This window comes from Lichenostomus cassidix, chromosome 2 (assembly GCF_008360975.1).
Source record: "Lichenostomus cassidix isolate B80296 chromosome 2, HeHo_3.0, whole genome shotgun sequence".
Lineage (NCBI taxonomy): Eukaryota > Metazoa > Chordata > Aves > Passeriformes > Meliphagidae > Lichenostomus > Lichenostomus cassidix.
Window position 1 is genome coordinate 106,566,756 of NC_139482.1, and position 23,543 is coordinate 106,590,298.

General features: G+C 39.3%; 1 protein-coding gene and 1 long non-coding RNA gene across 3 annotated transcripts in view; one reads left to right on the forward strand and one right to left on the reverse strand.

Annotated features, from left to right (window-relative positions):
* CHST9 (carbohydrate sulfotransferase 9) overlaps window positions 1–21,381 on the reverse strand; it is an 85,424-nt gene extending 64,043 nt beyond the window's left edge. Inside the window, exons 1-4 of one of the 2 annotated variants that reach the window (XM_085052731.1) lie at window positions 21,298–21,381; window positions 20,542–20,589; window positions 20,341–20,441; window positions 14,120–14,328 (exon numbers count right to left, since the gene is read on the reverse strand). In XM_085052731.1, the coding sequence (XP_084908857.1) occupies window positions 14,120–14,219 (100 nt within the window). In that variant the 5' untranslated portion in view covers window positions 14,220–14,328; window positions 20,341–20,441; window positions 20,542–20,589; window positions 21,298–21,381. The other variant, XM_085052730.1, reaches the window with a different exon arrangement.
* Window positions 21,185–23,067, forward strand: LOC146441931 (uncharacterized). The gene is made up of 2 exons (XR_014850084.1): window positions 21,185–21,258; window positions 21,936–23,067. It is a non-coding gene; the product is annotated as an uncharacterized LOC146441931 (long non-coding RNA).
* The last annotated feature ends 476 nt before the right edge of the window (window positions 23,068–23,543 follow it).

Genomic DNA, 23,543 nt, shown 5'->3' on the forward strand with positions numbered 1-23,543 from the left:
TGTTTTCAGAGACAATATACAAAGCTTGAGAGAACTTTGGACCTGACCTGGTTTATTGTTTCTTCTTCTCTGCCAAAGAAAATTGGCTTCCTGAAGGTAGAAGTGACCTGATATGTCTGATGTGACAAAGGGTGATCACCTCGCTACCACAACTGCTTGGCTCAAGTAGCATTTCTCTTGGAAATGTACCAGTTTCAGGTCTCTACCAGTCTGAACGCCACCCCTCACTGGTGTTCATGGCAGTCTGAGACTAAGTCATTAGATCCTATAAACATTCCTCATTCAAAAATGTATTTATGATCCACTTGATTACACTGTCCTCCTATTCAGAGAAGAAAACACATAGCAGTGTGTTTTGGGTTTTTTTCTTGGACTAAACTTGTTGAATGTCACACCACCAAAATTATTTTAGCTCCTCTTCAGGCTCTGCCTTTCCCTCCTTTCCACCATTTTTTCATTCCCCAGTTCACAGCATTACACCATTACAAGGCTTCCACACACAAATATTTACTGTTACTTTACATTAGATGTTTAGAGATAAGATTAGGCCTCATTCCCCCACAACAAATATTTTGTTTTATTAGTAACTGGAAAACACTCCTAGATAGGTACAGCTTCAAGTGGACATTTTTGATAATACAGTATTTGGCATTGCACAAAATGCAAACATATTTATTTGCTCAGTTTTATGGCTATTTTTTGAAGAACAAACTGTGACTCTCTGTAACAATATAACTACCTGAAACATTACCTCTCTGCCCCAAACTCTTGTTGTGCAAGTGCACTACCACATCAGAGGAAAACATCAAAAGCCAAAGAAAAAGAATATTTAGAAAAAAAAGCAGGAACAGACACTTAGGTGCTTGCAATTGGTCAGACTGCAGTGTTCCTCAAGCACATAAAAAATCTTTGTTAATTCTACTGATCACTTGTATGATCAGTAGAAGCACCAGCATTCTCTGAAGCACAGATTTTTTGGCAAAGGGGGATCTTAACATGAGGAAGACAGTATTAATTTGCCGTAAAAGGAGATGCTATTCCTACAAATCCATCCATTTAAAAACACTACGAACTTCAGCTGCATTAGTTTCTTCCAGATATTTGGAGGGCAAGAAAAGAAATATCAGTGGGAACCGGAGTTCTGGAAAAACCTGAAATGTCAGAAGTTTTCTCAAGGCTAAACCACAGTTTTGGCCACGATGCTCATAATGAATGGCTGATTGTGTGATGACAATCTTCTTTAGATCTTGTCACCAGAATATGATTTCATGATAGAGAATTTAACTAATGATTGATATACGAGAAACAACATAGTTAAAGGATGAAAACAGTTTAGCAGTAGGAGCTGCCTAGCAAGAGTCTGACAAAAGTAGAACACAATCATGAAAAGCATTAACATGTACAATAAATATGTAATAATGTAAAGTAAGTTTAGCACATTTCTTGCAACAGAAGTAATAGTAGAAGTTAGAATTAAACATCTATGACTTACCCTCCTTTCCTATCATCAAGGATGCAGAAACCATTTGCTTTTCCTCGGCCATGTTTTTTTCATTTACTCCTATTTTTCTATGGCTTGCTTCAGGTAATAAACAGTAAGAAAGTAAATTTGTTAGTGAATGTGTCAGCTTCAAGAAACACATTATTGAACAGAATGAACAAGAGGTTTTGATCCTTTCTTTGGTCCTTGGCCGCTCTGGAGAGATGGAACCGAAAAGGTGCTGTGCTACCAGCTCTAGAGTTAGATATTCTGGCAGCCCTCTGACCCAGGTGAAATACCTGGTCTTCAGGTGAAATACCTGGTCTTCATCACCAAATGAATGCTGAAAGGATAGCAAAATTTTCATAATAAATATCTGCCTTCCCCCAGGTAATTAATGTGATTGCCTTAGGAGGATACTAGACCACATGGATTAGATAATTTAAAATACCAATATTAACCTCTAACTTTCCAGAAAGTCAGTTATTAATTTGTGTGTTCATTAGTCACCACAGACTAAATTTTGCTTAGACTGCTTCCCAACTGTCATTCAACAGTATTTTATTTGCAGAATATTAATACCAGCTGTCCAATATGCACATTTTAGTAGCTGGAGAGTCAAGGCTGAGTCTTCTTGCTGATAATACCTTGAACTCACCTGTCAGTCACAGCACCTGGCAGCTTTATCTGCATTATATTTATATGTACATCAGTCCTAAACCTGATGCCAATAGAGTTTTGTTATATTGCATGATCAATCATAACTTAAGTGGTAGCACACCTCAGCTATTTGCAGATTAATTCCACCAGAAAGGAATTTCTGCTCAAAGGTTAAATAAATCATGAACTATTTATACCTCACTGCAACCACCTCAGCCTACGTAAACCCAGTCTCATCTGCCTCTTCATCTTCAAAATAGACACGCTGAAGTGGAAAGATTGTAACAGAAAAGAAGTAGGGTGAAATTAATTTTGCCATCTGTAAGAGGATAAAGCAAATTTTAAAAAAATCCCCAAAGTCCATATTATTTGTTATATTTTACATATACTTTGTGCTGGTCCCCTCCCATGAAACTAATTTGAAATCCAGGAGCAAAGCCAGGGTTTTTTTTTAGATGTTTTTCATTGCCTTCTACCTGCCATTAGACTGCAATAGCAAATCTTTCACATAAAATTGCGCAGTGGAAGAAGAAAACTCATAAAATAATTATTGGGAAAAAAAAATTAGTGGTTTTTTTTACAGTTTGTTGCTTCATTGGATATAATTTAATCGGGGGCCAGTCAGCCAACTCTCACTCTAATGATTCTGATCCTACAAGTAATTTCTTTAGTGATTAGGAGTCTATTCATATCAAATGGACTTTATTATTGCATTAATAATTCAGCAGCTCCCACTGCAAAAGGGTAAAAAAGATAAAAACACATCCAAGTAAATTTCCATCCTTCTACTAGCCTGTCTGACCTGCTTCTTTTCCTCCCCTCACAGAACATGACAGATTTGGTTCTTCCCCAGTGTCAGAATTTTACATATTTGATGACCTCTTTGAGGACTGCTGGTAGGCAGAAAAGGTTAGATAACTTGAGAATCTTATACTCCCATGGAAATTTCAGTTTCTAAGGAAAACAAATATCTGTCACCTTTATTAACAACTGTTCTGTAGAGCTACTTAGCTTGAGCATTTCCAAATAGTTTATAAATCAAGCTGAAGTTCATGAAAAGTCTTGATTCTTTGGCCCGACATCAAGAACAGAACTGCTTTCAGGAAAGTGCACCATAATTCTTGACTGCAAGTACAGAACCGTCTTAAGGCATTGACATTTAATTAATTATATGAATAATGTTTAAAGTAACAGGCTGCATTTTACGCACAATTCAAATGTCATGACCTGTGTCAACAGATTGTAGCCCATTAGTTCTCAGCAGTGGACAAGGCATGCTGTGCATTAATGAATCTTTAATGAGAGCAAGAAAGATCCAAAACAAAAAAAATCCCCAAAAATAAAATTATTGCATCTATGTATTTTCCTAATTCACTCGAAAAGTGACGTGTAACATTCCAATATACTGTAGTATGTTTTTTAATGCAATAACATTATCACAATAGATTGCACTGCATTACTTCGCCACTAAGTGTTTTTCCAGGAATAAAAAAAATGATTTTGCATAGATGAGTGGAACAGAAAGTGAAATTCTATTTACCCAGTTCTATTAAGCTTTTTCTAACGAAAGATTTTTCTTCTCTGTCATTGTTGTAAGGCCAAAGTCAAGAAGAACACATTTGGAAAGTAATAGGTTTCAAGGATGTCTGGGGACCATCAACCCCTGCATGAGAGCAGTAATGCACTTCTTATACAAAACACTTTCCCACCTTTACCATCCTCCAAAAGTACAGTATGGTTATGCAAAGTCAAAGTAACCTCTCATGACAAACACCTCTGAACAACAGAAAAATTATGGGGCTATGGCAGGAAAAACTGTTTTCTTCTTTTCCTGGCAAGAAAAAGATATTTTAAAAAATTTAAGCAAGAATATAAAGTATGAACAACTGTCTTTGCAAACAATGTTTACTATACTTATTATTTCCTGCGAGACATATTTTCTTTCCTTAACAGAGCTATTTTGTGGATGAATGGCAAAGCATCAGGCACTGATATGTTCCTGTTTAGTGCAACTGAATGTTTGCAGCTGCAGCTAACAGAACTCATGCACCGCATCTCCCTAGCTGGCCATAATCAAAACCAAACACCTCCAAACCCTCATTTCTCTTGCATATAATTTACTGAGAGGCAATATGCCCATACCCAGGGCCCAACTACATAACTCTAAACAGCCCCAAGTTCACTTGAGCTGTTCCTAAGCACATGCTTGTATTAGGCCTAGATGACAACCTATCTGTCACAGAAAGTATTGCAAACCTTTAACAGCTTCTCCCTCCATCTATGCCCTTACACAGGCACATACAGCTGGGCAAATTCTATTGTTGGTCTATAATTAGTACTGAAATGACCTGCTCCATTCCAATCACATTGAATATAAAATCAGTTAACACCTCGTCTTTCACCTGGCACTTACCCACAGTAAAATTTAATATTGGTTCTGATTATTAACCTTAGGCTGCTGATCTTCAGTTACTTTCCTGGATGTTACCCAGTGTCTATGACATGCAGAAGACATCCCCTGAGGTGCATGTCAAGATTTGTGGCTATGAGGCCATCAACTGTTATGTTCTAGAGAAATAAAATTCTTTGCAAGGAGACAAGCTTTGCCTCGCTATCTCTGTTACTTAAGAAACTTAATTTTCCAAAGCCAATGACTTTCTTAAGAGAGTTCCTCCCCTCCTTCCCCCTTCATTGTATGCTTGGCTCATAGGAGTTTTTGTCCATGGGAACTGAACTCCTTATAACCATTGATTCAACACTGTTTCCCACCCCTGCCATTCCAGAAGCTTCTGTGCTGCAGCATCCCCAAACAACAGAAAAAAAACCCCAACCAACCAATCAACCAAAAAACCCAACCAAACAAAAAAGAAACACTGCTCATCTGGAAAACTGTAATATTGTCCAAGTTCTGGGGGTTTTTTTTTGGTGGCTTTTTTTTTTTTTTTTGTAAATTAGAATATTATGGAACTGTAAACAGAAAAATTACTATTACCATTCTAAAAAAAAAAAGTAAGAAAGAAAGATATCTATCATTCCTCAAATATTTTGATAACTCATGTCATTGTCCCTTGTCAATGGTGCCAAAAAAAAAAAATCTGTGCCTACTCAGCCTGATTTTGCTAGAGCTATGAGCTGTGAATCCCTGCCAGGATTGTTTGATAGACAGTTGAGTGGTCAATATAAACAATCATTTGAAACAACAAAGCTGTGAGGAGAAATCATACTTGCTATCCGGTATCACACAGGATTAATAGAGGTCAGTGACAGTCTTGGATGTTGTTACCATGGGGATGCTCTCAAGTGATAAGGAAACAATTTTTGGTGAATATGAGTGGGAGTGGAAGCAGTGAGAGTTCCTAAAGAACCACTGTAGGCAATAATATTTTCAGGGTTGCACTTACTGCCGACTATGGCTTTCCAGGCAGTACAGGAGGCTGCTGCACATCTTCACTATATCAAGATCAAACCAATCAAAATCCAAAGCAAATGGATGTGTGTGATATTCTATTCCTTACCACTTTACATCAAGTGAGGCTCATACATGCCTGAGAATGGTTTCATCTATATGTAGGGCAATGCTTAAAATACAGCATATTTTGTGGTTTTCTTGAGTAATGAATATTTAGTGTTTTACAAAAAGAAGAGTCTTTAAGCTGATTTAATAACTGACCCTGACTCTTGATAGAAATGAGCAAATTTGGGGGTTTTGGAAGGGGCTTGTTGGCTTGTTTATTTTAGATTTTGTTGCTGTTTAAACACAGCATTTGATAGAACCCAAGTGTCTTGCTCTCCTTTGTGGCTGAAGACAGTGGCATTCACTCTCACACATATAGCCACAAGGCTCAAGGTTGGAGGAGCTGGGAAGAAAAACACTATATGCTGATGTGTCATGAATCTTCCCAGTTTCAAACTGACAGATAGGAAATGCCTTCTACAGGAATTCTGTAGAATGTAGAAACATTCTTTTTCTCTGAATATGCTATTAATATAAATAAAAATACAAAAAGTGAGACACTTGTCTGAAGAAGTAGGGACCCAAACTTGAAAGCCCAGCCAATGTTCATGCTGCCGTGAAAGAATGATTGCACTTAAAAATAAAAAAACAAAAATAAACCCAGGTTTTTTACATTAAAAAAAAAGAAAAAAAGTTAAAGGCACTTCTCTTCTTCCTTGAACCTTTTGCTCCTTGATACAAATAATGTTTTTTCTAGCGAAATAATACACATCATCTGTCAGAGATGAACCCGTTGTACACTGAAGTGGCTCTCATTATGTGAAACCTGTCAGCCTCCTGATCTTCAAATAGTTGTTTTACACGCATTGCAAGATGATCCAGAAATATCTCAAATTAATAACAATAACCTGTTGACAGTAAAATCAAATGAGTAAAATGGAAGAAAAAGACAGAAAGGAAGACTCTTGAGTGTGTATACAAAAAAGATTATTCCATATAAACTCATCTCCACATATCCCAATAGCTCACTGTGGTAAGAAGATAGGTTTCCATCTAAAATATTTCTCCTACCAGCAGTCTCTACTCCCACAAAAAGAAGGAAAATAAAGGGGATACTTAAAATAAATATATATGCATACCTATATGTATATACACACACTTAAAAGAAACACCAGAATTTCTAATTTAATTCCCGTAAGACACCAAAGGTTTCCCTTGGAATTGTGCAGAGACCACATCACATGTTTTAACAGGACTGTTTGTAATCAAGCAACATATCAAAGCAGTTCAACATCAGACACAGAGGTAAGCAGCCTTAAATATACTCCAGCAGCAACCACTTGCTCTTCTGAAAATGTGCAAGGAAAATGGAACAAGCCTGGAATAGAAAAACATTAATCTTTTCATCATCATTTCTAGGGAGTAAGTCCCATGAGGAGTGGCTGAGGGAGATGGGGTTGTTTATCCTGGAGAAAAGGAGGCTCAGGGGTGACCTTACCACTCTTTACAACTGCCTTAAAGGAGGCTGTAGCCAGGTGGGCTTTGGCCTCTTCTCCCAGGCAATAAGTGACAGGATGAGAGGGCATGGCCTCCAGCTGAACCAGGGGAGGTTCAGGTTGGACATCATGAATAATTTATTCACAGAAAGGGTATTTTAGCATTGGAACTTACTGCCCTGGGAGGCAGTGAAGTCATCATCCTTGGAGGTGTTCAAGAAACAACTGGATATGGAATTTAGTTAAACTATGGCTTTATTGACAAAGTAGTTATTAGTCAAAGGTTGAACTTGATGATCTTGTAGGTCTTTTCCAACCCAAATGATTCTGTGCTCTCAATTTTTTTTCTACTGTTACCTCTAAATGATGAGTTGCCAGGTGGAGAATACCTCTCCATCCTTCTTGCTTTGTAAGAGTGTGTGTTTGCCTTAAATGGTACTGCATCATACAATCCATGCCCAGAAGAGACAAGACTGCAGGGCTGTACTGCCTGAATGACAAACTTTTAAGGAAAGGACTTTCTGGAATTGAAGACATGCCACGAGCCAAAAGTTATTAAAACGACAACAATGGTGAACAATAACTGAAATCTGAACACTTCACTCAATGCTTGTTATAAAACTAAACAAAAGTTGGAAAACAATACAAAAATCATGTTTAAAAAAACCAAACAGAAAACATAGCCACTTAACAGAAAGAATAGCTGCTAAGGACCCTGTAAAATCACATTTCCGAATATCAGCTGTTCTAGTCTGAGGGTCTGACTAACCAGAAAACAGCGTGAAGAGCACCTATTACACATTTTGTATCTAATTCAACAGATCATTTTGAAAACACTGTTACTGTTACTCAGACTTTCCAGGAAGGAGTATATCCCGCTTCATAACTGTTTCAACATCAAGGCAAAAAACCCTCCAGGAGTAATTACAATGCAAATTTTCAAGTGAATTCAGTTATGTGCCCATAGATATAAGTTACAGCCCCCTCTTCTGAAAGTTATATTTGAAAATAGGCAAGAAAATGGGCAAGAAAAATGTCCTCAGTACAATTAAGCTATGTGCTACACCTTCCTAGAAGTGGACCTCTGTGGTCTAGGTACGAACAAGGTTGTGTGGGTTGTCAAAAACTTATACATAATAATACATGAAATGTCATCAGCTTCCACTCAAACATGAAATTGACTATGTAGCTGAGACGAGCCCCAAAACCTCATCCCATTTACTTTGTTTCATACCACCAGAATGTGAAAGCTGGAATTTCTTCTAATCCAGAAGAATTTCTAAAATTAAATGTGATTTAGCTATAGGAATGATAAAAGTAAGAACATCCTCAGAAACAGATAAATACAGCTTTAAGTGCTATATACTGCAATATGAAATTTTAACTTGCTTTTCTTAAAGCTTCTGGTGTTTGCAACTGCTAAAGACAGGGTCAGACTTCACAATCAGCAACTCAGAAAACCATCTTCTCTTATGTTTAACTTTTACTTGTGTTTTAGACCATTATGGTTCGAGAAAATATCAATTTCCACCTGTTTCTTAATAGCTTTTTTCCTGCAAAGGCAATTGTTCTCTCCCTACAGGTTGCATGTACTGTAAGCTGGGGGAAAGGAAACCCATTCTATGCTATACACAGAAATTCACCTAATAAAATTTTGTAGCATTTCTGGGATTTCAATACCTCTGTAATTGTTCACCAAGCAGCATTTACTGATCCCATTGAATCCTCTTTCTTTTGTGCTTCAATCCAATAGTGGGGCAGATTTTTTACAAAAACAAAGAAACAGAAACACTTTACACAGAAGACACAGCATATTCCAGCCAGAAGGGTAAACCCTAAATGCACACAGACTCATTAGAACAGCCTCATTAGTAGCTGCGCACTGTAAACCAGGAAAATTTGTTTGCCATACCAGTGATGTTCTCCAGCAGATTTAGGAAGACACACATAAATTACCTGGGGCTTTGACAACAGAAATATTTCAATGTTACTAGAAGAATTGAACTATTAATAATTAATAACCATTATTGAGCTGTGTTCTTTTCTCCTTTATTTACAAACCTGTTTCCTACAAATATATTTCTTTAAGGAATTTTCTGAAGATTGTCTAGAAAAACTATGACTTCCATGAAACAGTTGCCTTTGCAATTCATTACATATGAATTGTTCTTTAAGCCACATCAGTGTTTCTTCACTTAGACAAAGTTTAAATAAAAATCAACCCACAAAACCAACAAAGAATAAATATTATCAGGTGTACACACACATTCGATTAATACTTAGAGTGTCAAGATATGGAAGAAAGTCACTCCATGGACTCCAGATAACTCACCAGATTACTAAAGGGCCCCAAAATATCCCTTGGATTACCAAGTCCGGCAAGGTGGGGAAAAAAACCCACCTGTTTATGCCAAGAAATATGTAGTATGGATACAGCCTGGATGGCTATAGCAATAGCAGACTAAACTATGAAAGCTCATGCTAAGACTTGCATGAAAGCTCATGAAATTTAAAACTTTGTGATTTTTATCTGAATTTTTATTTTGTTTCGTTACAAAATGGTGACCCATACCTTGAGGAATGGGTATAAGGTCTGTGTCATGAAGCTACTCAGGAGGCAGATGCACAAAATTGCACATAGACTGCAGAGGGATGTCTGGGCAACCACTGATACTACAAAACTGATACCCTGCAAAGTGAGGAGAAAGCACACAGAAAAATCTCAGTATCCTTAGGGTGAGATACAAAACTGCTGGGAAAGAAGATGCAGAATTTTTCACCCTAGGGAACCAGAAATCTATGGGAGGGCAGTACAGCCCTTAATTAGTGGTACTACAGACTATTCTAAAATAGTCCTTCATAATCATGGATTTATTAGGCACACTTCACAAAAAAAGAATTAGACAAACTTTGAGAGGAGGGAAAAATCAACACACAGCAAAACCCCAACCAACCAACCCAACATACAGTTCTAATCTCAAAGATATTCTCAGATTATTTTATAGTAATCAGTCACACTAAATCACATCAGTCCCCCCTAAAAAGAAAGAGTTTTAAAGTACAAAAGTTGAATCCCTATCTTAAAACTCAAATTCATATCTCTAATATTGCAGGATTAAATTGCAAGTGTCCTTTGTGCCCCACAATTCCCTAATTCAGGTATAGAACTCAACATCAGCCCTGGAAGACCCAGCAGTTTGCTTCCCCTGAATAAGATTAACAGGGCTGGAAATTTCTAAGCATATAATAAATAGTAATTTCTTTTTAATCAGTGTCACAGTATTTGATGCTTTCACTGCATAATGCAAGACCATATGGAGAACTGTCAGGTAAAGCTGTAGGATCTAGTCAAATTCACATCAAGCTTCATTCATGTATGTGAATTTATATACAAGTGAATATATTTATATATGGAGAACATGAAGTGCTCCATATATATTGCATTATCAATGTTGTCAATTAAATTTCCATCCAGAAGAAGCCTGTGTGTATTGATGCTCCCATTGCACTATTGACAAGTCTGTTCCCAATTACTACATGGAGGTGAACTGAAGATACTCAACAGAAGTAAAGATGAATCATCCTGTCTTTATACACTCCATGCACAGAGCCAAACCAAGAAACTCCCCTTTTCTCTCAGTCTGCTAATGTCTCTGAAAAGCCATCAGAGAGGACCACCACGTAGCTAGCAGCTGTTTCTTAGACATCTCTAAATGAAAGATTTTCCCTTTTTTAAGGTTTAGGGACGATAAACATGACTGGAAATAATCTGAAGAGTCCAAGCACAGTGGGAGGGAGCAGAAGACATGGCTATGCTGAGAGGTGCATCCAGCTGTTGAGCCTGCAGGTGCATCTGGAGTAGATGGACAGGATAAAAAATTAGAGGTCTTCCTGGGCTGGATACATTTGAGTAATGAGGGAAGTTTGTGGAAGTAAATCAGAAAAAAACATGCTTAGATAAGATCAGTCTAGACCAAAATAAGACAAACAGGGGAATCAAACCACAATTGGGACCTCAGGGATGAGAACAGCAAGTAGGAATAAGAGACCCAAAAAGAGATTAAGCAAACTATGAATAAAAACTGGCATTAGATTTAGTGTGAAAAATCATGAATAGCTAGAAAAAGTGGCATTAAGAATGGTGATTGTGGAAAAAAAATAGTCCAACTTTAATACAGTAGGACAAACATAAAAAAGGAAATTGAAAACTAACATATTTTTCCAGTTCCCCAGAAGAATCTACATCTGATCAAATAATTCACATCACAGTTAGGAGAGCCTGAGAAATAAGCATAAACATTATAAAAAAAACGAATAAAATTCACTATCTTTTTCAGAGGTTGTGATCTATAAAGGCTCCAGCTATCCAGAGGAATGGGGTGGTAAGGAGAAGCATTTCACAGGCGCAAAAGTGACACTTTCCTAAACTCAAACACATCCAACTTTCCATCCCTTCAGGAACCAAATGCAAACATGAGTGCTGTAGGTCTTGAGCAGGGCACCATGGAAGATAAAAATAGTTCTGCCTACAACAAACACTTGTCTCTACAGGCTCATAGCACGGCAGTTGAGAAGCACGAGGCGCACTTTCTGTTTCCTAATAAAACATCACATCACATGCTCAGCCACTTGCAGATTAAAACTAGCTCTCTTACAGCTGTGCAACTAGTGAGAGGATTAATGGAACACATAAAATCCTTGCAAAGATACTTGTCAGTTTAGGATTCTCCAGATACAGCTCATCCCCAAAAAAGCCACAGTGCACGACACATGGCAATATGAAAAACACAGCAGAAGAGGGAAAAAAAAATTGCAAAATGCCTGTAACTAAACCAGTGTATATTGTGAATATGCAAATACGTTTTATTTCATATCAACTCTTAAGCAGCATACATGAGGGGAGCATTAGCGAATTGAGCTGCAGAAGGTTTAGGGGAGATACAGGTGTTTGAAATAAAAAAGAATGGCTCTCTAAATGTTAAACTGGAAGACGAAGCAAGAGCAGACACCAAAGAATGAGTTTTCGCCATATTCTTGCCAACATGCATGACCACGTACATTCTCTACTGCTACTGTAGAGAATGCCAAAATTCTTTTTTTGGATCTTCCTGAAGTGCTATCACAATAGCAGTCCAGGGAGATAAAAGGGCCCTCAAAACTGCAGTCACACTTTAAGCTCACTAACCATTCTGTTATTTTCTGATAGCTTCCATTTTATTAGAGAAATGTTTCCACATGGAAATGACTTATGTGTGCAAGGAGAAGCCTCTCTCCTGAAGAAGATTATAGCAATATATCAAAGAAAACCCCAAAGAACGCATCTGGTTGGCCAAAAGAACAAAGTATGTCCTAATTCAACCTTTATTACATTTTTCCTGTTTCTTTTTAATGGTAGAGCAATACATACAAAAGAAAGGAGTCAAAAAAACTGCAGTGAGAAACAGCAACAAAGAGCACTGCAAGGAAAGAAAGGTTAATTACAGCACAAGAAAAGATGCAAGGAATGCGAAGAATGTCAGCAAGTAAATAAATCAATAATCTACACTCATCATTACATTCCTGAACTACCTTGAAAGCAAGGATATCTGCTCTTAACATTCCTGACAACAGAAGAGATTTTCAAGGAAGACCCCCTGCCCCCCTGCTGCATGCTCAGTTTCTGCCAGCACCCTTCTGTCATCAGCTGATTACAAGGGAACATTTCCAAGGGGAGGCTATATTACCTCCTGTAACAGTTTCATTCACACAAGCTTGTGCATACCTTGGGACAGCCCAGAAAAATTAACAAGCCAAAATTAATGTTGTGATCATTGCATTTAGTTGAAAAAAACCTCAAGGTCATTATCAAACAATTGCAGGAATGATGCACTATATTTCCCCCTCAACACTGCTCTCTAAAACACACTGGAGCTGAGCAGCTCATATGGAATAACAGCACAGATCAATAAAGCCAGAGACTAATGCAGTTTTACTGATGTATTACTTCACAATGGTATCAAAATACTATAAAGTGTGAGTTTTACAGCGGAAATGGAAGCTGAGTGATAGAGACAAGAGGATCTAAAAGTCAAGAATTAACAAGTCAGAAGCAAACAAAAAAAACCCACTGACAAAAAAACCCCAAGCAAATAAACCAACCAGGCAAAGAAACACCAAAAAACCCAACCAAAACCAAACCTTGAAAACAAAACCGTAACCTCCCAATACAGGCATACAAGTAAAGTCAAGGATATGCCATCAATAAGGTGACACAACAGAAGCAGACCTGCAGGGCAAAACTGTGCATGTTAAGGGACTTACTGACATCCACCTCTTACACATTTTGTGGAGGGTTACTTCAGAACTAACTCTAGACTGGTCCCATAAACTGAGCTTCCAGTAGGTGTTGAGGTAAATATTCTGGTTTAGTTTTATCCATAAAATAATCTAGATCGAGTAGGGGTGGAAACCAAAATATCATAAATGGGGAACAACAGAAATACAATTCATAAGTGTAATCCTGAGCCAATGCTAATACAGACTTACCCAAAGTTGCAATATGACTCTGATGCCATATATAAAATACTTGTAAGCCCACTCTCAAACAAACAACAAAAAAGAAAGGGAAAGGGTAATTCCATGAGCACTGTTGCTTAGAAGACCACTTTTGTCTATAAAACACAGCCGTAATTCTCCAAAAATTGCTTTGCCACACAAAATATAATGTACAAAACCCACAACAAATCACCATACAGATTTATTTCTAAATTGGACATGCAGAATGCTTTTGCAACACTTGCTTTTGCAAATGAAGCTGATACAATACGATTAGGTAGCTGGGGGCATCTTTTCACATGACTGAAGAAATTTCTTAATGATGTGTAGCAATTAAAGCAAGACTATTTTCAATGCCCTTCTACTGCATAAAGGAGGGGGACTCCACCCCCAACTGTCCTCAACAGATTTTACGGCCGTCTTAAAATAATGGCTGCAATTACATTTAAAAAAAAAAAAAAAGAGAGAGAGTGAGAGAGAGAAAATTCACTGTACCTGTATGTTGTTCTTCAATCCGAGCTTGCAGATACATGAAGAGGAGTAGACCAGCTACTCCAAACAGCAGTACAGACACGAAGACTTGTCTTAGGTTCATGACCCTATGAGGGGGCTTCTTTTCAGCTTTCAGAAGGACTCATTGCTCACTTTTCTGAAGTTTTCAGCATGCCTGCATCTTCTTCAGTGTCTTCCCCAGAGACACCAACCTGGAATAACAAGAGAGGGATGTTGTTCTTGTGTTACATTTTTATTCTTCACCAGGGACTGTATAAACAGCATACTATACACAAGCTAGAACTCTCACAAGCTATTACTTTCAATGTTTGTATTTCTGCTCACAGTCTCAATGTTCTTCTTACCCCCAAGTGAGTTCCAAGCAGATGTGTTGCTAGAAGTGGTTGAGAGCACCATTCTACCTCCAGAATAGAAAACATCACCCACTGCCATGACAGAGTTCACCCTCAAACATGAATCCAAGTTGAGTTTTGCAGGATTAGGAAAAGCCAGCATAAGATGGTATCAGTAACACAGCAGAAAATGAATTAATGGATCATCTTTTTACTCAGCTCTTTTGCAACATGGAGAGGGACTTGTCAGGAGCTCAATTCTTGCCAGTAAGTTTAATGAAAATGAGCTCAAATGTAAAAACTTATGAAAAAATAAATTACTTTCTTGCACAGCAGTGGGCCCAGAGGAAGTAAGTAATTTACCTGATGCCCTGCACCTGCCACAAAGGGGCCACAAAATTCATTTTATAATATCAGAACATGAAGACACTGTGGATCACTCAATGACAGCTCCTTAACCTGAATGAGAATGTGCTCACTTTAAAAGTGCATTGAGAGAAGCTGAAGAGCAGTTGTTGAAACTGGCCCTCACAGAAAAAGAAAATGCTGTAAAATTCAACATAATGGACACTGTTGTCAGGGCATATGACAGAAATGTCTGATGAACTAACACAAAGAATGCAAGGAAAAGTTCAGACTTTTAAAGAAATACAGTCTACTGGATGATATGTGATAGATTGATCTGTTAAATACACAGAAAAAGAAAATGCAGGAACTTTACAGTTATTCTGAATCATACAAGTACTGCATGTACCACAAGTTTGTATTTTTTAGTAATTCAGCTCTGTTACATCTATAATTGCTGAGTTTCTAAAAATAAAGTACACATAAAACTTAGCAGGAACTCCCATGAAAAACAGCTGTTGAATGAACAAAGTAACTATGTTAGAAAGACACAAAAGGTTTCAAGAACAACAAAACTGTTCAGATCTTTTTAGATGTTTTTCCAATTCTGTGCCATTAAACTATACACTTCTCTTAAGCACAAACTTGCCTGCAGAAAATGTAAGCCACGGTTTAAATATTAATCATTTTATGTGTAATTGTTCTGTAGAAGACAGATAGCTAGACATTAACAGAATGTAAATGTTCTGTCTGAAGTCTTTTTTGTAAGGGTCATGAAGCAACTGGTTTGAACCAGGCACATGAAAGGAAGGTGATAAAGGCTTTGTTCCACCTAGCTCTTTCTGCTTTGATTCTACAGAGGGGGAATTTCCTATATGTTATATAGAAGTACCTGTTTGCAGCTATTGTGATGATGCCCAGGATTGGAAGGAAGCGGTGAAGATTGGGTGAAAACAAAGAAAATGCATGAGGAATGCTGTGAAATGCTCTTTGTAAAGGTGTGGGCAGTGGAGCCTCCTTTCAGCCAGCTCTTTTTTTGCTCTTATCACTTTGCACCTTCTTTTCCTGCTGTGCTCTCAGCACTCTGACTAGCAATCTTCCTTATCTGTGCTACAAGGTTTGCTTACGTCTTTGCACCTAACTTCAGTGCTGCAGCAAATGCGTTGTTTGCGTGGCTTCAGAAGTCTCTCTGCTGATGAGACAGAAGCTTCCCAGCATAAGCAGTGCTGTAAGAATCACTAGTCATAGAAGGGACGAATACAAACCTCTTCTGTTTTCCCGCAAACAGAAGCTGTGTTGTTCATGTAACAGGACATCGACAGCATCTGGATTAGGGAAAGAAAAAAAGAAAAGCAGCAAATAAATAAGATATGAGGGTCTGAATAAGTATCTTTGAAATAAATTACTTAAATTAGAGGTACTTTCTAATTTAAGTAATTTACTTCAAAGATACTTATTCAGACCCTCATATCTTATGAGCAATCAGTCTCTTGCTGTTGTTTGGGAGTCACAAGTTTCTCTCATAATAAAAAAGTGAGCAACCCAGACACACATAATGAAAGTGGCAGGCTTCCAAATAAGCCCACTTTTGTGATGTTGTTACTTCCTTCCATCTCCGACTAGACAAAACTCCCATATATTCACCCCTTCTTTCTGAAAAAACAGTGTCCTTGAGTGGGCAAAAAAAGCTTTCTCAGACCACATGGATGATGCTGAAAGCAAAATATCTCACACAACATCTCCATGAGCATTTCTGACATTTGTAGGCTGGCACTGCTGCTCTCTCCAGCCACTTGCTCTCATCCTCCCTGACTGCCCAACTCTTGCCACCTCCATGAGGGCTTACTGACCAAGTTTAACTAAATTATAACCCACAAAGAATTCACTCAAGAACCAGTCCCAGTGGTTTTTTCTTTAGCAGTAGCAGGTATCACATAGATCCATGACCCATGATAGCATAGGGTATACAGCTGACCTTGCCCAAACACCTTCATGGTTGCATGCAGCACAATCTACAAGCCCTGAAAGGTGATAATATAGATGCACAGTAAAATCAGGAGCACTTTCAAGCAAGTTAATCTGTTAATAAGAAAACAGATGTTTTTCTGCCAGGTTAGTTTTGGTTTTGAGTGGATAGAAGTTCATAAAAGCAGTTCAAGGTGCTTTTCTTTTTCTTTGTTTTGAACTACCAAACACACCCTAAGGCAAATTCACTCCACCATCATAGTCACTACAATTATCTTTGTATCAAGAGTTTACATGCTGCTTGCAATTAGTTTAATTTATTTAAATTTAATTTATATGAAACTGTATTCTTCATTTATGTGTCAGCTAAGTTTTAAGATTAGTTTTAAACAAGAGTGACATTACTTTTAATTAAGACTACTCATTTTAGCTCAGGTTAGAATCTAAATACATCAAACCCAACTATTCTGCTACCTTATAAGATTTTAAAGGCTTTTCAGCTTGAATGAGTAGTTTAATTTATTTAACACAATGATTTGTAACCTGCATATGAAAAAATTATAGTGACATTTAAAAAAGTCTGTATCTGTGGGTCTTCTAGTAGAACTTGAAAAATGGCTACACAACACTGACAAATTTCCTCCTTTTGTATTAAAAAGCGACAGTCATGGATTACACTCTCAGGCATCCTGTGCAAGAGGAAATACCTGCAAATATTCTTTAATCAAGATAAAGGCTTTCTTTTGGCTGTTAAGAGCCATTAAGCAGTCACATTCCACCCAAGCATCTTCAAAAGGTATCAGCCATATCCAAACAGAAGTCCAGCATCACTGCTTCAGATGAGAATCTTTTTTGTGCTCCCAGTCCTGGGCAATACGCCTCCACTGGTGATACCTCGACCGTCATGCTGGATGGTTCTTGCTATGCAGGAACTAACGCAGCCCAAGAAACTCTGTTCCTTCCACCTATGCTGAACTAGATTATTGCTTTTGCCCAACCTCACCCCCATTTCTTTTGCATATAGGGACCCCAATGTCCCACCTGTTTCAACTCAGGCTTTCACAGGAAGAATCATAGTGATCCACACACCCCAGAATTTCAAGTTCTTTTGAGTACTGGATAGAGGCTACTACATATCCTTATCCATCACAGAGAAACAGTAAATGTAGCAGACAATAGCACTACATAGCTCAGACGACAAAAACAGCAAGAATGTAAAAATTTGACAGGTCTATAGTCATTCAGTTCTGAGTCCAAATTGTTTAACATTTGTCAAGTATTAAGAATTTCAAGAATCCTCATTCCACTGATACAAATCCTGGCATTTTCCCCATTGTGCTTTGGGTTCAAATAGGTACATTCCTGTACAGGACCAATATAAGCAATTGAAATAACAGCCACCCAAAAATGGAGAAGAGTGCACCTCCTGCTTTTGGCCTGATTACTTCTTTCAGTATATCATCCAACTTTTTCTTCCTTGCAAGCAAATATACCTGCAGCTGAGGAGAGGTACTTCAGCACTCAGGTACAATTTCTGGCTCCTTCCTATTCTAGACCATACAAAACCAATGGCATCTGCTCAGTATGCTTGACTAACTTTAGGTTTCATTGCCACTGCAACCCTCGCCATCACCTAGTTCCAAAATCAAGGACATATAAACACAAAACATTAGATTGCCTCAAACTATTTCGAATCCTTTCTTTTTAGTTCCAGCTTTTTCCCCTTCACCTGGAAAAAAAATAATCAAAAAGCAGGGTTAACCAGCAGAATACAGATGAAAAAACCCAGGCAATCTTTTTAATGGTCAAAGCATTCATGTTACTGTGGGATACCACAAATTCCCACCCACTCAGTATCTCCTTAGTCACAACTGAATTAATGAAAACAAAATGAGAAAAAGAACACAGAAAGCTACTGCAACCACACAGTTCTTTTTTGATTTTTTCATTTTCTTCCCTTCTTCTTTCCTTACCTCAAGAAGCATTACATTTTCTGATAACTCCACTGGAGTTATCATGGCAAGAAAATTTTGCAGTGAGGAATGTTCTGCTGGACACTGGCCCAGACTACTTTCATCTCAGTCAGTGGAAGGAGGCAAGGATATCTTCTCACTTCAACACTTCCCCTCCTCCCTCACTTCTCATCTGTTAGCTCATCTCCTACTTCACACGCAGATGATCCTCCAGGATCACCTTTCCATTGTCCACATCTCAACTTTCTGGCTTCACAACAACTAGCACAAGGCAGAGCTCCAGCTTTTAACAATGCTTGCACAGTTCCTCATACCAGGCAGTGCTACTTTTCGTTCCTGTTTATTACAAAGGTTGCAGGAAATAAACATACAGTATTTGCCATTTTCTATCTCCAGCAAGTTACACTGAATGTTACAGCTGGGTGAAGCCAAAGGCCTTACAGAAATTTGAAGTGAGCAAGCAGATCTCGATAGTTAAACAGTGGCTCTCAGAAAGTTTCTATATTCAAAAAACTGAACCAACCAACCAACCCCTCACCAAACACCCCCCAGAAAAAGAAAAAAACAAACCAAACAACAAAACCCAAAAATCACACCAAACCAAAATTCCCATAATGTAGTTTTTCCTGTGCATAGGAATTTACTAGGAGGATACAGACAGCATACAGGCCCACTGTTACATCAGTTCTGCTGACACCTCAGCAACTTCTAGACCTGAAGAGCTGCTTATAAGAAGGCTGTGTTAAAGTGTAATTGAAGACACCATCTGGCCTGCACAACTTTTATTACTGGCAATAACTGAAGATTACTACCTACCAACATTGCAAATCAAGTTAAGAGAATTCTGTTAGAGCTCCATAAGACACAAATAATGAAATATTTTTAAATGAAATATATAGGGATTTCTCTTCAAAGGAGAGACCTGTTTTTATCAAAGTGAGCATTCCTCACTCACCCACTGCAAATTATGAAACAATAAGCCCCTTTAAAAAAAATAGAGCTTAAAAATTTGAAATTTTAACAGCAGTCAGGAAATTCCAAACATCAACACCACCAAAGTAACTTCCCACCCAGTCAAGTTGTACATATTTAACATTTTTCAACTTCACTCTCCCTTGTTACATAGCAGACCACAATGTTGTTACAGCAATTACGTTTTGTTATAAATGCACTTTATAGCATACAGCATATCATACAAAATTAATACTGTAGCGAAGAAAATATGGTTTGCATTTGATTTCACCATTTTAATCTATTAACATCACTAGTTTCTCGTTATCCTTTTGATATATTTCCAAAGGAAAAAAATCAATCTAATGAAACAATGGATGTAAGCAAGACTCATTGCTTCTGAGAACATGCACCCACTTACCTGGTCCTGCTCCTCAACCATAAATTCTACTTCAGAACATGTTGGTTTAATGCACATAGCAACTGGCCTCAGACACTTGAGGGTTATTTAAAGCTATAGCTCTAAACAAACAAAAGTTATGCTTGTGTTAAGAACAAATAAATGACAAGTTGTCCTATCCATGTGCATGCAGGTTGACATATCAGCATCATGGAAAGTAAAGTTTTGGTTACTTACAGAGAACAGAGGAGACACTGAAAGGGTCAGGTCTGAAACTTCACCAGTTCACCAGGATATTCAGTTCCAGGGGTTTCATCCTACAGCTGCTGGACATCTCACTTCAAAAAGGAAAAATCATTATTATTCTTAGTAACATTTCCCAGACAGGACTGAGGGACCTCAGCAGAAAAAGGCAAATTTGGCATGCTTAGCTCTTACCTGTCTGAAGCACTCCTGGGAGTCAGTGAGCAGTCCCATGGAAGTAGCCTGTATTTTGGGAAGTTAAACAAAACCACTGCTCACAAGACAGCAACTTGATGGCTCTCAGTCTTCTACCAGGATTGTAGGTGGGATTTCTTTCCACTCTCAGGATAAGGAGCACTAGCAAAAGGACTGTGTCAAAGCCAGATCGTCCCTCTTGAACTGCTGAAATGACACGGTCTTGTTTACGGACTGCAGCGAACCGAGGTGCTATCAGCATGCCAACAAGACTCGCAGCCTGCCCCAGTCATTCACTCTACTGCTACAAAACGCACAGGCAAAATACCAGCCCATTTTTTTTTTTTTTTTATTTTGGAGACGTGCCACGAATTCCTGATTCCCGGCGTGTGACGAAGGAGGGCTGAGTGGAGTCAGCAGAAAAGTTGCTCGGTGCGCGGTGCCGCAGCTGGGGCTCTGCGATCCCCTCAACTTCTGGGGCCGAACAGCAGCCCCTCGGGGCTCTCCCGGCGCTGCAGCCCTCGCCAGGGGCTCGCAGGGGTGTAGGGCTGGCCAGCTCGTCCCCCGGGGCCGCTCCGCGCTGGACGCACCGGGACAGCCGCTCCGCCGCCTGCGCTGCCGCCGCCGCGGAAGGTCCGGGCGCCCCGGGGCTGGGCGGTGCCGGCGGGGAGAGAGGAGATCCCGCTGGCTGCTCGCCCACCCTCCCGCTCGTCCCAGGTGGGTGCCCGGCGGCAGCCCCTCACCTGCCCCCCTCACCTGCCCGCCGCTCCCGGAGGCGCTTCCGCAGCCGCGCCTGCACACAAACTTTGGCCGCCAAACTTTGGGGCCGGGCGGGCTGGGAGGAGCCCCGGCGGCACGGGACACCCCCGGCCCCAGCGGGCTGGGCCCCCCCCGGGGTAGGTGAGTCCCCCCGGCCACCCCCGTGTGCTCCCGCACCGCCCGTGACATCGCCTGCCTCCCCGCCGCCCGGGGATGAAGAGCTTTGCTAGCAGGGTTTGTTTGCTGTTACATATCCAGGGATGGCTCTTCCCGTACTAGCAAATAAATATGTCTAAGCTGCCAGGTAGAGGCAACTCATAGCGTTAATTAGCTACTAAAACAAGTAGCGTAGAAAGTTTATTGTTGTCTACGGGAAACAGGTTGACAGAGAAAAATATTTAATTAGTGCTTATTGGAGCTTCGTATGTGCCTTGCAAACCTTATCTGCTTATTGTGACGACATGTAGATAAATGGCATTATCTCTCTTTAAGGGGAACATCACTTTGTTTACATTTCTTCAAGGGAGTCCTTGAAGAAATAGCTCTCGCCCTTGCTAAGGTGGGATAAGTACAGAGGAGTTCTGACTTTCCAAAGCCGTGCTCAAACGATTTCTAGGTGTCTCTCTCTCCTTTAGGCATTTTGCTTCAGTGCTGCACTCCTAGAATGACCCCAGGAGACAGATACTTCGAAAATGCTCCCTGATTCACTGCCCCATTGCTCACTTAAGGGATTAAGGCCTCTCCTGGAGTAACAGTAATGTAACCATTCATGTTTTTCAACATCTTTTACTCCAACAGGTCTCAAATCTTCTCACACGCTGTTGAGACAGCACTCAGGGATCACTTCCCCAGCCAGCGCAGCACAGCGACCTTTGGCAGGAAGCTGAACATCACCCACCACCTGAAAGCAAGTGTCTCAGAGCAGAGTCCAGAGCTGGGAGCTGCTCAGGTTTCCCAGGGGGGCGTTAACTAAGTAGAGGGTAATTACCCACCCTGTCCAAAGCTTAGATGTTCACTGAAAATTGCTCCAGGATCTGTGACAGCCGTAGGCAGCCAAGACCTGTGTGCAGGAGTGTACCCTTGGATTTTCAATCCAGGTGCTAAACTGTCCTGCTCCTGCTTAGTTTGGGTTGTGAAAATATATATAATCTCACTGTAGTGCTATAAATTTTTTCTGGTTTATCTCATTTAAGGGTCTCTCCCTTGTCACAGTTCATCACAGAAACTAGCAACTCAGAGAAAGTCTAGGGAGAAAAGATTTTTCCCTTAAAGCCAACCAGGAATCCATTTTAAAGTTCATGTGAGTAAAGACTCTCCCTCACACCTGTAGCTTGTCTGGCTGCCTAGTAGGAAATAAAAGGGGAGGAAGGAGACTGGGAAGTAGAATATGGCAGTTGTTTGCTATTTCAGGAGAGTTGAGCATATTTCCCCTTTTAGACAACCTGGCAGGGATGTGATCCTATCTTAAACCATATGCCTTAACAAAAAAATGCAACCTCATATTTAAGTTACAGATCTATTAGTCCCCAATGGCCAGTGAGATTTTAGAGAAAAACAACATGCCTACTGAATTTTATTTTCCTGAGGTTATACAGAGAGAAGATTCTAATGAAGGTCACTGAAGCTTCTAGTAAGGATATACAGATTAACCTTCTGGGTGTTGTAGATTTAATTTCACTCAGTGAGTACATGCTGCAAACATATTTCTTCAGATTGATCTACTCAGGCTGCATCCATCAACTAATTAAAGTTATATATAACACTGAATAGATCACATGTCTTTATTTTTATTTTTCTTCAGTTAACAGAATAAATTAATTGCTTTGGGATAAAGCCAAGTCTTGTTTTACAATTTAGTAACAAAACCAACCAAACAAAAAACCCCAAACCACAAAGAAGTCCAGACTAGTGCTCTTAGCTTTGATAATTCTTGTTCCACACAGATTCTCCTGGTGCAGAGGGCATAGTCCAGCTATGGACATAGGAATCTTTACCAGATTAAAGATTAAAAATTCAACATGCAGGTGAAATTAGACACTGGATTAGGAAGCTCATCAACTACGTAAATGTAATCAGCACCTTCTGAAGCCTGACATGTAGCAAAAAAGAAACAAATTACAAGAGGGTGGCGGCAGTCTGTCTGTGTCAGCAGGGCTGGTGTGGAGCCAGCGCCTACATCAGAAACTCTATTCTTGGCAGGTTTCTGCATGTTTCCCATGAATTCTGGTAGACAAGCAGCTCAA